General features: G+C 56.4%; 1 protein-coding gene across 1 annotated transcript; it reads left to right on the top strand.

Moving 5' to 3' along the window:
- Positions 1 to 1,220: 1,220 nt before the first annotated feature.
- On the top strand, positions 1,221 to 14,708 carry SCRT2 (scratch family transcriptional repressor 2). The gene is made up of 2 exons (XM_033095390.1): positions 1,221 to 1,486; positions 11,937 to 14,708. Exons 1-2 carry the CDS (start codon positions 1,354 to 1,356, stop codon positions 12,728 to 12,730), a joined length of 927 nt encoding a protein of 308 aa, XP_032951281.1. The 5' UTR covers positions 1,221 to 1,353; the 3' UTR covers positions 12,731 to 14,708.

The following is a 14,708-nucleotide window of genomic DNA, read 5'->3' as shown; positions in this document are numbered from 1 at the left end:
ATCCTCCCGGAGACAAAGGAGCTGACCTGCAAAGAGTTCCAGCGGGAGTCCCGCTCCCCCTCCCTTTCCCCTCTCCCTTCTCAGTCCACGTGTCTCTATTGTCTGCTCCCCGCTTCAGGGAAAGACACAGCCTCGGATGTGTCAAAACCACCACCCCCCGGCAGCAGGGAAATTAATTACTGGACGATTTTCACTTCCTCTTGCAGCGCCCGCCTGAGCGAGGCACCGGAACAGGACCGGCTGAGCGGGGGCGGGCATCGACATGGAAGACTTGCTCCCCCCACCAGTCTGGGAGAAGAAAGTTGAACCCCAAACCCAATAAGGGGCTTCAATGGGAGGCCGAGCTGGGGTGGGGTGGTACGACTTCCTCTAGTTAAAGCTGAGTGTCCACACTGGTCACTTCAGAATTGGGGGCAAGGGAGAGGACTGGAGGCAGGAGGGTGGCCGCTGGCTGGCGGGCTCACACTCCTCTGCAGCCCTTCCCTGTGTCCCCATGTGCCTGAATCCTGCCTGCCGGACCGCTCTCCCTCCTCTCCCCTCGGCTTCTCCCTCTATCTTGCACTTTTCTTTCCCTTTCTTTGCATCGCTGGGGGCTTTCTTTCTGTGTGTCTGGATCTCTTTGCCTCCCGTGGGTGTGTGAGTGTATGCTGCTACTTCACTCCATCTCTTTCTTCTGTTTCTCTCCTGTCTTTTTGTCCTTATCTTGGTTTCTCTGTTTTTATTTCTACCTCTTTCAGTGTGTCTGTCTTTCTCTGTATGTCTCTTTCTGTCTTTCTCCGTGTATCTCCTCTCTCTCTCTCTCTCTCTCTCTCTCTCTCTCTCTCTCTCTCTCTGTCTTCCCCCACCCCATCCCCCATGCACACTCCTCTTTCTCTGTCTCTCTCTATCTCTGCGCCTTTCTCATCCTCACTTTCTCCCCTCCTGCCTGCCCGCTGCTCCCTGCGCCTGGCCTGCCCCCACCGCCGCCGGTTCAGGGTAACGTGTGCGGAGCGATTGTCCTGGGGGACATTTGATGGATTAGAGCGCTGAACAGTTCCATTGCTGGGGGACCACCTGATCTCCTCCAGCCTGCGTCCCATATAAAGCCGGCAGCCGGAGTGCTGAGCACAGCTCCAGAGATCGCCTGTCTGCGCGTCGCCGCCGCCAAACCCGAGCCGGAGCCGGAGCCGGAGCTCTGAGCCGGGGCCGCCGCCACCCGGGCCGGCTCCGTGCTGCCGCCCGCCCGCCCGCCCGCCCGCTGGGAGCTGTCCAGTGCTGAAACCCCGCGAAGACAGCCAATCGCGCCCGGCTGGCTGCCTCCCCCCACTCGGGCCCCACGCAAGTGCCCCCGCTGAGCCCCCCGCCAGTTGCACCATGCCGCGCTCCTTCCTGGTAAAGAAGATCAAAGGGGACGGCTTCCAGTGCAGCGGGGTGCCGGCGCCCACTTACCACCCCTTGGAGACCGCCTACGTGCTTCCTGGCGCCCGAGGGCCGCCCGGGGACAACGGTGAGTGGGACCCGGCAGTGGGGAAAGAAGGGAGAGGGTTCGGGCCCTCCCGAACTCGGGCATTGAGGAGGGGTGCGCGTGGCAGGGAACCCCAGGAAGAGATTCCCTGGCGGTGTGCGCCTTCTGGGCTTCCTGAGAGCGGGCGGGCGGGGCAGGGTCTAGGTCCGTACAAAGGGAAAGTCGCAGGGTCTGCCCGTCCCGAAGCCACGCACCAACCCGGACTTTGAAAGTTGTGGCCCTGGAACAGGGCTGGAGTGAGGGGTGTTGAGAGAATGGAGAGCGGCGCCCATGAAGGGCTAATGCTAGGGGGCTAGTGCACAAGGCAGTGTGAGGGTCCCCTCTCCCTGGTGGAGCGAAGGAGGCTGGCGGCTTGAGTGTGCTCCCCTGGTGGGGACGGGAAGCAGCGCCTGGCTCCCAGTCTCTGGGGAGATGAGATTGGCTCCTGGGGGTCGCTTGGGCGCCCCCGGTGATGCCAGACAAGTGTTCTCAGGTCCCCTCTCTCAGCAACTCTTTTGTTACCCTCAGCCACATGCTTGCCAAAGGGTGGGCCTGTCCTGGGGACTTGGAGGAAGAGGGGACTTCCAGGACAGGTTCCCACAAAGTGGCTCCTGGTTCCCTGGCTGCACTCCCTCCCCATTCCAGCTTCTCACCCCCCTCCAGAGCCAGCCCTGCTGCTCCGTGTAAGTCCCTCTCCCCTAGCACTCCATCTCTTCTCAGAGCAAGTTCCTGCAGGGACAAGGGTTTGGGGGACGAGGGAGGTCATTCAGGCCCAGAAGGGGGTGATCTCTGGGAGGTGTGGAGAAGAATCTGCGCCTGCTTCTGTGGACCCCATCCCCCATCAAGGGGATCACAAAAGAGTTCTCCTCTGATGGCCCCCACCAGGGCCGGTGTCTGGAGAGGAGGTGTCCCTTTGGCAGTAAGAAATCTGACATCACATGTGGCATCAGCTTTGGGGTGTGTGTGTGTGTGTGAGAGAGAGAGAGAGAGAGAGAAGGGAAGGGAAAAGGAGAGAAGAAAGGGCTGAGGATGAGAGAGGTAGCTAGTATGGCAAAAGCAGGAGCCCGGGAGGGTGGGAGCTACTGCCTGGGGATTTCCAAGCAGTTCACCCACATTCCATCACTCTGCCAAGGCAGGTAGCAAGAGGGCGCTGGGCAAAGGGCTCTGTGACCTCATCAAGGTCAAAGAAATTAGGGAGTTATCAGGGATACAACTACAGTCCCTCAACCCCTGGCCTCATGCAGATCCCCAAAGAACAAACCCCCTTTCTTGCTGCCCACATGCCCCTTATTCTACTGTCCTCTTTTCTTGACCCCAGGGCCTCTTGGGGTCCAGGACAAAAGCCCAGGGACATGACTGAGCTTGGCTGAGTGCTGGTAGGACAGAGGGTGGACTGGGGCCATGCCAGGGGTGGGGGTGTGTGTGTGCTGGGAGCTGGGTAGAAACTGAAATGCTTGCAAGACTGCGCTGTGGATCCCTTGGGGGAATGACACAAAGCCCCGGGCTCCCACCCCTTGAGGCACCCTTGGTCCTGTACCCAGGCCAGCTGAGGAATCCTGGAGAAGCCCAGAGAATTTCTCATGCACCAAAATTGCAGGTTGTTCCTCGGGAGGCAGGGAGGAGTGCCCTGCCTTGAATCCAGTCCAAAAAAGCTTTTAAAAAGAGCCCCTGAGTGAATGGTGGGGAGCAGGGTCAGGGCAAAGCCACGAGCAGGGGTGTTGCTATGAAGGTCCACCAGATTGGACACCTAGAACTACCCATCTTTGGCCCTTTCCCCAAATGAGCCAAGCCAGCTCCCGAGCCTCCAGGGAATCCCGAAGCTGTCCCAATAGTCTGCTATTTGGCCTGGAACTCTGGACGGCCTGGGCTCTAGATCTGATTTGCTGTGTGACCTTGGGCCAGTGCCTTCCTTTTTCGGGTACTCCACCTCCCCAGCAGGAAGAGTTGGATATCGCAAACGAAGTACCTTCCAACTTTGACAAGTTCAGCTTCTGTGAAGGTCAAGTGTGGGATGAGAGGCATTGGAGATGCCTGGACAAGAGTCTAACAGAATGCAGGGGGCTAGTGTCAAGGTTTCTATAGGGCTCATTTACCATCTGATGCCTGGCTGAGGGTGACAGTTTCTGAGACCTGGCATTTTTCTTGGCTTCAGTCTCTGCAGGCTGCCCCATGGTGAGGACATACACCCTCACCTGGCCGCCTTGGCAGTGTCTGCAGTAGATGGTTAGTGCCAGAGACCAAGGGGTGACCCTTCAGGCTGACTATGGCTGGAAACATAGGGTCTGCTTTGTTGTTTTCAGGGGCCTCTCCCATCCGTGGGGTGTGGCCAGACTGGGTAGTAAGGGCTCCCTCACTCCATGGGTGGGTAGGGGTGCTAGGGGTCCTCAGAGAGCCTGTCAGCTCCCAGTAGTCCGCTGTCTCCGCTCTGCCGGAAATAACCTTGCTGAGCGTTTGAGGGAAGTGTGAAAAATTGCTGAGCTGACGTTTTCCTCTCCCAGCGTGTGTAAGTGTGCTGGGTAAACAAGGAGAAAGAGAGGAAGGGGGGGAAGTGAGGAGAGTGAGGGAGGGAAGGAGGGAGGGAAGGAGGGAGGGGGGAACATGGGAGGAGGGGGAGGGACAGAGAGAGGCAGGGGGAGGGCCTGGGGCTGGAGATAGTTCCAGTTATTAGAAAGATCCTCTTACAAGCCATCCTTGCAGCAAGGGCTGCAGGGTCAGAAGGAGGCTGGTGGGAGGGGAATCTGGGGGGGTGGGATCAACAGGGAGGGGGCCTGTGAATGTGGAGGTCAGCGGAACCACAGGCTCCTAACTGATAAAGATGCAAGACCCCAAATGAAAGAGGTGTAGCCCAGCCCAGGGAATGCCTGGGAGTGTGGAGAATTCCTGGAGGGCGCCTCCTCCAGCACATACATATACACACCCCCCAGTGCTCTCTGCCGCCCTACCCCAGGCTCCCCCTGAACTCATAGAACCCATAAATGGGGGAGGGGAAGCCCCCCAAACAGGGAAAGCTCCAGGTCCCTCTGCAGAGCTCCCCAAAGAGAAGCTAGGTCTCATTTCACCATCCTCTCCAAAACAATGCCTTTTCTCGCCCTCCTGCTCCTCTCGCTCGCTGCTCTACTGTTTCTGTTTCGTGTCTTAGTGGAGCCTTGCCTTCCCCTCCTCTCCCCTGGGTGATTCTGAGCACAGATTCAGTCTCTGGGTGACTTGCCAACTCACATCTTCCTAACCCTCTCAGAACCTCACCCTCCCACTCCACCAAGCCCACCCTTTCACAGGCCTGTGCCCCCAGCAGGAGACTCGCCATCCCAGGAAAGACTGCTGTCCATCCCTCTGCACTGCAGTGGTCTCTGTGGAACCCAGCTGAGTGTCTACCTCCTTCACGCCCTAACTCTGAACTCCAGCGGGGCCCCAGGTCCCCCTTTCTCTGCACCCCCCCCATGCTGGCCCCCTACTCCTTCAGAGTGCATCCAACCCAGGCAGATGAGGGATCAATGCCAATCCAATAACACAGTTGTCTGCCCTCCACAGCTACATTAAGCCTCTCCAGCTAGCAGGCTGAGGAAGTGCTCCTACTTCTGCCCATGGGCTTATCTAGTTGACCACATTACACCAGTGCCCGCTTCCTCTCACTCTCTCTGATGGCGCCAGGGTGTCGCTCCAGGCCAGGCCTGGGAGCCCGGCTTTAATCCCCAACACATCTTCCCCACCTCTCAGAAAGTCCATCTGGGAGCAGGGATTCGAAAGGTCTGCCCCAATTCCTTGGCAGAGAGAGCTCAGAGAAGGTTGGGGAGGTGCCCAAGGACACACAGCAGGCCCATCTAGGTCTTATTTAACTACCACTTTCCCTGGCATCTCAGTCTTGGTCCAGGTCCAAGGTCCAGGTCTAAGTTCAGGTCCAATATCCATATCCAACCTCCAGGTCCAGATCTGAGGTCCAGGTCCAATGTCCATACGCAACCTAAGGTCGACATCCTACGGTACGGTAGGTCGAGGACCAGGTCCAAGGTCTAGGTCCAAGGCCAATGTCCGAGGTTATAGGTCCAGTCCAAGATTCAGAACAAATTCACGTCCAAGTTCAAGTTTCAATGCCCAGGATCAGGTTCAGGTCAATGTTCAGGGTCCAGGATCAAAATCCAGGTCCAATTTTTAGTCCAAGGTTATTTCCAGGTCTATTCACAAGGATGGCTGGGTTCATTAGCTTTTTCTATGGCTTTGGACTAATGTTCCCCTACCTCAGCCTCAGTTTCCCTTTTATGAAATCAAGCAGTTAAACTTGATCTCTTTTAAGCTCTGATTTTCTAGGGACCTAGAAATCTGCTTTTCCTAAGAATTACTCAGTGGGAGTATAGAATAACAGAGCCTGGGTAGGATATGGAATCTGGAGCCCACAGTCCCCCCTAAAGCCTGGGGTCACAAGGGGGACATGAGGGACCTGAGCTGAGCACCCACTCTTTGGACAGTCTCAATTAGTGGTTCCTGAGGGAAGGCAGGCGAGTACACCAAGTCCCTTTGTCTGCACAACAACTTATACAGCCCAGAGATGCCCCGTGCACACACGCACACACACTGAGAACCTGTCACACCTCCCTGATGAGTGCATCATCACATGTTCCAGGGGTCCCCACAGCCTGAAGGCCTCTGAGGGGCATGGTGAGATGCTGCTGAGAGATGAGGCACCCAGAACTCCTGCTCTCCTTCCCAGCAGTGGTCTTCCCTGGAGCAGTGTCCACGGCCAGCCTTTGAGCAGGGAGGGAGGTTGGAATGGGTCCTCTGATTGCACCCTGGGGCAGAGAGAGGCCAGGGCAGGAAGCAGGAGGCTGGAGAGATGACTCACGCTGTGCAAGACACCAGGGCTCCAGAAGGAGGCCCAAAAAGGGCCCGCCAGAGGATCTCTGAGGGAGCAGAAGCCTGCTCTGCCAACCAGTGCTAGGCAATTCAAGACCCTCAGCCACCCACGCGTGTCTCCACACCCCTTGAAAAATCTTTCCTATTGATTCCTGCAGAGCTGTGGGCCTCCCTGTAGGCCACAGGAACTGGGTCACAGTCAGGAAAAAACAATATGGGGGATTTCAGAAGGTAGGGATAGTGGGGAGTGGCCCTGGAATCCTCAAGACACTTCCCGGGTCTGGGTCAGGGGACATGAGCCCTACACCCTACAGCCCTGGTCGTGTTGGGCCAGACCTCACTCTGCTTCTGCTCACCTGGACTCAGGGGCCCCCTCCCCCCAGTGGGCAGGTGTACCAGTGGCCAGGTCCTTAGAGGAGGTGGGTGTCATTTCTGGTCCAGTGCCCAGGGAACCGCTAACAAAGATGCAGTAAGGGGAGGGGGAGGTACCAGCCCCTTTGCCCAGCGCTGTGAGCAGACAGGAGAAACTATTTTTATCTCGCTTTGCTGCTGACAGACCTGGCTTTCTGCTCAGCTGGCTGGAGCTCATTCTCGAGGCCCGAGGCCCTGGCACAGCAAGACGCAGCTCTAAATATACCCAGGCAGCAGCCCCTCCAGCCCCCACCACCAAGCAGGGCTGGGTCCTCCTCAGAAAAGTGGGCCACCTGGGAAGCTGGCCCACCACCAGGCCCGTCTGGAGACAGGCAAGTGGGACTGGGGCTGGAAACCCCCTGGAGAAAGTTTGGAGAGACTGGAAAAAGGAGCCCAGGACGGGGAGGCAGGAGGCCAGTCTCACTCTGACACAAACTTGCTCTGTGACCTGAGGTGCGTCGAGGCCCCTCTCTGGCCCTCAGCCTCTGTAGAACTAGGCCACCAGAAGTGACCATCGTGTTCCCTAAGACATGAGCTAATGTGCCTAAAGTACTGAGCAAGGTGCCCTGTACGCAGTAAGTGCTCAGTAAGTGTTAGTAGTTCCTTTTTATTATTTCTAACACTTACAAGGGGCTGGAGCATTGTCTAGAATAGCTTTTCCCAACCTCCAACACGCCATCGTCCCATCAGACACAGGCCAACTGGGGGATGCTATGTGAACAAAGCCACCACCCCTCCCCCTACCGACTGAAAACCTTTCCTCCCCCAGCAGGTCTCTATGCCTGCCCAGGGCTTTGGGGGAAAACACAGGCTTTGGATGGGTTCAAGCCTAAGTCCTCCTCCAGTGACCTTGGGCGAATCCTCTCCCCTCCCTGGGCCTCTGGGCTTTGTGCAGTGCCGGGTGCACACTGCTGGGGACAGCTCAGTGGGAGCTGGAGGCAGTAACAGTCCTAGCAGCTCTGGTCAGAGATCCCCCCACCCTCACCCTAAGGGGTCAGCGGGATGCGACAGTATCTGCAGAGGGCCCAGCACCTTAATTCTCATAAAATTCCCTTCCCACCACTCCTTTGGGTGCAGGATTTTTTTTTTTTAACGGAATCTGGACTTCCAACCTAAACTATCAAGACCCTTGGGCAGGGAAAACGAGTCATTCTCAGGTGACATGCGCATGACATCTAAACATCTCCCAGGTGTTTCTGAGCCTTCCTCCAGAGACCATGCAGCAGAGGTGGCTCTGGTCCCTATCCCTCAAATGGGGGATTTGAGCCCAGAGAGGCTACATGACTTGCCCAAAGTCACAGAGCTAGGGTATGTGTACAGGATGAAAGTCAGGTCTCTTCTCTCTGGGTCCCAGGGCCTCCCTGCCTCTATCAGGACCCAAACGAGAGCCCTGCCTCATCCTGTCAACCGAGGGAGGGCCAGGTCGGCCTCTATAGTCACTTGTGCAGCAGAGGAAGGCACGCAAAACCCATCTGCGTTCCACGTACAGAGTTAAGAGCACAGCTTACAGTGTCCTAAAGGATTCTCCAGGGTTGCGGCCCAGAGAGGTGAGGTGCTTTGCCCAAGGCCACACAGCAGCCTGAGACACCGTGAATGTCTTCTTTTACTCTCTGGCAGATGGGATGGATATCCCAAGGAAATTAAGGGATAACAATGACAACAATAATAACAACAACAATAACAGCTTGAGAAGCTATTGTGTGCCAGGCATTGTACTCAGGACTTTACATGCATTTATTCATTCAGTCTTATTACGAGCTTCCTTATACAGATGTGGCATACAAAGGTGAAATAACTTGCCTGAGATCACATAGCTAGGACAGGTCTGTGGATTTGAGGAGAATAAGGTCGAGTTGATGGGGGGTGGGAGACAGGACAATGGACATCACTGAGGGATCTATTCAGCTCAATGTGGAAGGGGTCTTTAGAACATCCCAGCCAACCTTCATCCTTACAGACTAAGTCCAGAGAGGTTACACAACCTGGCCAAGGTCACAAAGCCAAGTTAGAACCACCTCTGCCTGACATCCCCAACCCAAACCCCCCACCAAACTCCACAGCTGTTCGGCATCAGGTCTGGGCCCACAATCCTGTCCCAAAGGCAATTCCGCATCTGTCCCTAGGCAGATGAGCAACCTTTGTTTGAGGAACCCGTATTTCTCTATAAACAGCCTCCCAGCCACGGGAGTAAGGTGCTGCAGTGCTGAAGGCCGCCACCAGAGGGCGCTGCGGACAGAGAGCCCAGTCCGGTGAGGACTGCCTGGTTCATTGAGCTCCCTCCCACTACATGCCAGAAGTTTTCTCACCAGAACATGAGGTAGAAATTACACATTCTGGATGAGGAAACAGAGAGGAGCAGCAAGATGTGTCCAAGCAGATGCCAAGAAAACTGCCGCACAGAAACCCATCTGGGGAGACTGTTACTGTTACTTAACAATAATGGCCACGTATTACGTTTTCCAGTGTGCCAGGCACTGGGTTGGAATCCTGGAGATAAGTTACTTTGTGCGATCCTGGGCATGTTACTTAACTACCTTGTACCTCAGTTTCCTCATCTGTAAGATGGTACCAACCTTAGAGTCATGAGGGTAGAATGCACTAAGGTCTGTAAAGCCCTTAAAGCAGTGTCTGACATGTAAGTATTCTAGGAGTGCTGGTTATTTACTTGTCACTTATTGTTTGTTTACTCATGCACTCCTTACTGCAACTGTATGAATTAGGTGCTTTTATTATCCCCCATTTTAGAGCTAGGGAAACTGAGGCACAGAGAGGCAAAGTAGTTTGTTCAAGATCACACAGCTGGGAATAGTAAAGCTGGAACTCAACCCAGGCAGCCTGGCACCAAAGTGTGCACTTAACCAATATGCCATCCTTCGTAATAGAACATGCAAGACACTGGTCACGTCATCAGTGACCCCCCCTGCAAATACAATATATTCTATCTCCATATCCAGACAAAGGACCTGAGGCACAGAAAGACGCATGACTTGCTCAAGGTCACCCAGCTACGGTAGAATCTGTCAGGAATCAAATCATCCTAAGACCAGGCAGACAGAACGGCCTGTAGCACACCCTGCTGAGTTGGTCTGGCAAATCTTTATCACCTGTTTCACAAATATTTACTGAGTGCCCAGTAAATAAAACTAGCGTGGGCTCTGGTTATAGGAAGTGAACAACCCAGCCACAGCTTCGTCGCAGGGCCTTCCCAGTGTACGGAAAACAAGGGGAACAGTGCAGGGAGTTCCACTCCTTGCTCTGCCCCTTGAGCAAGCGCCATCGCCACTCTGCACCTCAGTTTCCTCATCTGCAACACAAGGATTTTTGTGATTCAGTGAGGTGATGGAAGTGAAGCACTTAGCCCAGAGCCTGCCACATAGTAAGTGCTTAATAAATATTAGCTATTGTTACCATCATCAGTAATTACAACGGGAAGAAATACTGAGGAAAAAGGGGGTCTGGAAGTGCCCAACAGGTATTTAACTCAGTCTGAAACAATATTCTGATTGTTTGGGGGCCTGAGGACAAGGCCTGATGCCTGGAGTGGGAGGTGGGGGGACCTCCAGATCAAAGGCATTCAGGAGGAGGAATGGGGTGCTGACAGGCTGGGCACCAGCCCCTCAACAGAAAAACTGCCACCACCAGGGCCTTCCCTGCATCTGACCAGAACGCCTTCCGACTTAGCCCTCCACCCCTACAATCCCCAAGCACGACTGTGTGCAGAGGGTCCTGTGAAGGCAACTGAAGGGACAGGAAGAAATAAGGGCACACCCTCCCTTCAGGGTTGGCGGACAGTCTGCACAGACTTCACCCTGTGACCATCCTAGGTGCCAGATGAGAAGCAAAGCAGGCCAAACTCCACTGTTCTCTGGAATCAACACACATGGGAACACTTTTGGTAATTTAGTACCAGTAAATTTGTGAATGTAAGTAAATTAGTAAGTTTGTGAATGTCTGCCAGAAATTCTCCTGGGAGCCCAGGAGGGTGCTGGGACCATGCTAGGCCCTGGGAGGCAGAGACAAATCAGGGTGGCCCCTGCCCTTGGGAAAATCCTGTGGAATCCTCTGGGACAGTCCCGGCCTGCACACCCACTGATCATTCCAATGCAAAATGGACAGGATTTCTGATCCAACTCTAGAGAGGAGGGAGGAGGGGGAAAAGAATTCTCAGAGGAGGACAGCAGAAGGCGTGTAGTGGAGCAGGGAGCAAAGTACAAGGAAGTCTCCTTCCTGGAGCACATATTGCACGCCATACACTTGACCTCTTAAATCCTCCAGCAACCCTGGGGGATGGGTCTAACAGGCCTGTGATTCATTTGTGCAACATCTATTCATCACACACCTCTTTTGAGCCAGGTACATGCTGGGCACACAGATCCAGCCCTGGGAAGCTCAGTCTGGTGGGAGGCAGACAAATAATCTTCAGTAGTCACTTTTTCAAGCAAGTAAAAAGCATAATTCTAATACCTATCATTTATATAGCAATTACTGTGTGCTCTCTCAATTTCCTTCCGTGTAAAATGGGGCTTATAATAGTACCTCCTTTGCAGAGTCTGTGATGATTAAAAGAGTTAACATGTGTAAAGTATTGAGGTGGAGCCTGGTACACAGTACGCTCTTACTACGCGGTTCTTTTCATCACTTTACTCAAGCCCTTCCAAAGACCCTGGGAAAGGACGTCCAATTATAAGTTCTGTTTTGTAGATGGGGAAACTGAGATTCAGAGAAGTCACAGGACTAGAATAGCAGAAAGATGTGGGAATAAAGAGCATGGGCTTTGGCGTCAGATTGCCAAAGTTTGAATCCTGGTTCCATCACTTACTAGCTGTGAGCTTAGGCTCGATGTGCCTCAGTTTCTCTATCTGTAAAGTGGGTGTAATAATAAGACCTTCACTGCGTGGATGTTAAGCCCTTAAGAAGCTGGCGAACACAAAGCCAGTAGAACCCTGCAGGGCACGGTGCTCCAAGAGCATGGGATAGGAGTTCTTTTTACTGCGGCCCATGCAGGAAGGATTTGAACCCAGGCAGACTGACACCAAGAGCCGAGGTGCCTGACAGAGACCACCGTCTCAGCAGCAGCCATCATCTTCCAAAAGCAGCCATGGAACTCCGAACTGGAGGACCTGGGGAGTGACTTATCTCAAGGCGGAAGGCCTCATGGGCGCCTCACCTTCCTCCCTCTCCCTTCTCGCCCCTCCAGGTTATGCTCCTCACTGCCTGCCCCCCAGCAGCTACGATGCCGACCAGAAGCCAGGCCTGGAGATGGCGCCCGCTGAACCCGCGTACCCGCCGGCGGCCCCGGAGGAGTACAGCGACCCCGAGAGCCCGCAGTCCAGCCTGTCGGCGCGCTACTTCCGCGGGGAGGCGGCCGTGACCGACAGCTACTCCATGGACGCTTTCTTCATCTCAGACGGGCGCTCGCGGCGGCGGCGGGGTGGGGGCGGCGTGGAGGCGGGGGGCGCGGGGGACGCCGGGAGCGCCGGGGGACGCGCAGGACGCGCGGGGGCGCCGGCCGGCGGCGGGCACCGGCACGCGTGCGCCGAGTGCGGCAAGACGTACGCAACGTCGTCGAACCTGAGCCGCCACAAGCAGACGCACCGCAGCCTGGACAGCCAGCTGGCGCGCAAGTGCCCGACGTGCGGCAAGGCGTACGTGTCCATGCCGGCGCTGGCAATGCACGTGCTCACACACAACCTGCGCCACAAGTGCGGCGTGTGTGGCAAGGCCTTCTCGCGGCCCTGGCTGCTGCAGGGCCACATGCGCTCGCACACCGGCGAGAAGCCGTTCGGCTGCGCGCACTGCGGCAAGGCCTTCGCCGACCGCTCCAACCTGCGCGCGCACATGCAGACGCACTCCGCCTTCAAGCACTACCGCTGCCGCCAGTGCGACAAGAGCTTCGCGCTCAAGTCCTACCTCCACAAGCACTGCGAGGCCGCCTGCGTCAAGGGTGCCGAGCCGCCGCCGCCGCCGCCCGCCGCCGGCCTCGCCAGCTGAGCCTCCCGCCGCGCGCCCGCGCCGGCAACTCGCTCCACTCGCGCCCCGGGTACCCCACCTGCTCCCTCTTGAAACCCCAGCTACGTTTCCCTGCCCACGCCCCCCGTGGGGACCACGTCCTCCCAGCCTGGAACTTTTCTCTCCAGCCCCCAAACCACAACTCATACCCCGCGTTGTCTTCCCCAGCGCATTCCCACCTACGTCGCCCTTTCCCGCTACCAACACTCGGACCTTGACCCCCTGTCCGTGCCCTCAAGGCTCCCAACTCAGGCATCAGGTCCGCGCCTCTCCCGGGCCCAGAGCTGGAATTTTCTCTTGCCCAGACACTGCACCTCTCCCCTCCTAGCGTTCAGACGTTTCCTCTCACTTAGCTTAGTTACTCTCACCATTCCTCTATTGGAGCACCCAATCTAAGGCCCAAACCCTCCCTTGATTCTCATGCCAGCTTTGGTTTTCCCACCCACACCTCAGAGGCAGCCCCAGACCTCATTCCAACCCCAGACCATCCCTCTGGCCTCTCTGCTGTTTCCCTGTGTGTGTCCCTCCCGAACCCCTCCATTCCCTGGCCTTAGGTCCAGATACTCACACACCACCGCCACCACCCACACTCTGGGCCTCGGGGGCCTTCTCACCCACTCGCACCTGCTACTTTCTCCAGACCCCTCATCCCTCGAGCAGCTCTCACCGCTTTGAGTTCTGACCTGGGGCAGACTTGAGGGGCAGTTCGGGCCTGTCCCTTAAGGCAGCCCCTCTCGCACCAGGGGACAGCCCCTCCCTGGGCTTCCGGCCTCACGCAGCCCTCTCCCCAGATTCTCTGAGCACTTTCCCCACCCCCAAGACTACAGGGACTCCTCCTCATTTGTTGGGGGTTAGTCTGGGGCACCTCACAAATGCCCTTATCCTGTCTGGCTGGGCCTTTCCAGTTATTTATTTGTGTATTTATTTATTTATCTATTTATTATTCTATTTAATCTCTTGGCCTCACCCAGGGACAGTCTGGCTTCCCCAGCTGGACTGGGAGGTCAGGGAGAGGGGCAGCAAAGGCCATAGAGGGCTGTTCCGGCTCCCCCGCCACGCCCTGTCTTGGGTCGTGAAGGAGAAGCCCCCGCCCTCATCGGAGCCTGAACTCTTTGGGGAAAGGGACACGGAAATGGGAGGATCGCCTGCTGACCTTCAACTGGGGGATGGGACGGCAAGGGGTGTCAAGGTCCAGTCATGGGGCAGGTCCCCAGCATCCTGAGCCTTCCACTCCCATTCCAGGGAGACCGGAGAGAGGAGCCTCCTGATTTGTTTCCTATTTATTCCTCTTCTCGAGGGACCCCAGGTTCCAGGGACCGACTGAGCCCCGGACCCCGCTGGGGCCTCAGGCCCGCTTTGCTCCCCGGGAGGAACGCTCCCTCCCGGCCACGTCTATGCAACTCTCCCGGGCAGAGGGGCAGAGGATGTCAACCGCCCCCTCCCCCGACCCCCCGTTGGCCGCCACTACCTCCCCCGCCGCGCTTTGGCATGCCCGGGTGAGGACCGAAGCACACACCTCCACGCTCACGGGGCCGGCCCCCTCTGCTTTAAGCACACGCCTCTGCCCCATCGCTAGGCGCCAGCTCTGGGGCGGGAGTCTTGGACTCCTACCCTTCTCTCCCTCGCCACAAAGGTGGATGGAGACTGGAGGGGCCCCTGGAGCAGCGGCACTTCTCTAGGGCTTCTCAGCTCTAGGCGCACCCGGGTAGGGAGGCGGCAGGGATGAGGGGAGGGAGAGGGGTCGCAGAAGCAATTACGGAGGGTGTTGACCCTGTAAATACGAACTTCCGACAGCAATAATTTTCCGTGCATGCTAAGCCTTTTGGCCATATTTTGTATCAGCGCTTGGCGCTCCCCCTTTCTCCTCCCCGTCTCCCGCCCCAGATCCCATCCCTTCCTCACTTCCAGCAGTATTACTTGTAACGCAATTCAGGGATATTAAAGGGACTTTGGCCACTCA

The sequence above is a fragment of the Rhinolophus ferrumequinum genome, chromosome 23 (assembly GCF_004115265.2).
Source record: "Rhinolophus ferrumequinum isolate MPI-CBG mRhiFer1 chromosome 23, mRhiFer1_v1.p, whole genome shotgun sequence".
Lineage (NCBI taxonomy): Eukaryota > Metazoa > Chordata > Mammalia > Chiroptera > Rhinolophidae > Rhinolophus > Rhinolophus ferrumequinum.
Note: the sequence above shows the minus strand (reverse complement) of the source record. Positions and strands in the feature narration are given on the sequence as shown.

Bases quoted from the DNA above. Each gene is read 5' to 3' on its own strand.
- SCRT2 (XM_033095390.1), top strand. From the start codon at position 1,354: ATGCCGCGCTCCTTCCTGGTAAAGAAGATCAAAGGGGACGGCTTCCAG. The intron at 1,487-11,936 runs GTGAGTGGGACC...TCGCCCCTCCAG, and splicing joins AGGGCCGCCCGGGGACAACG to GTTATGCTCCTCACTGCCTG.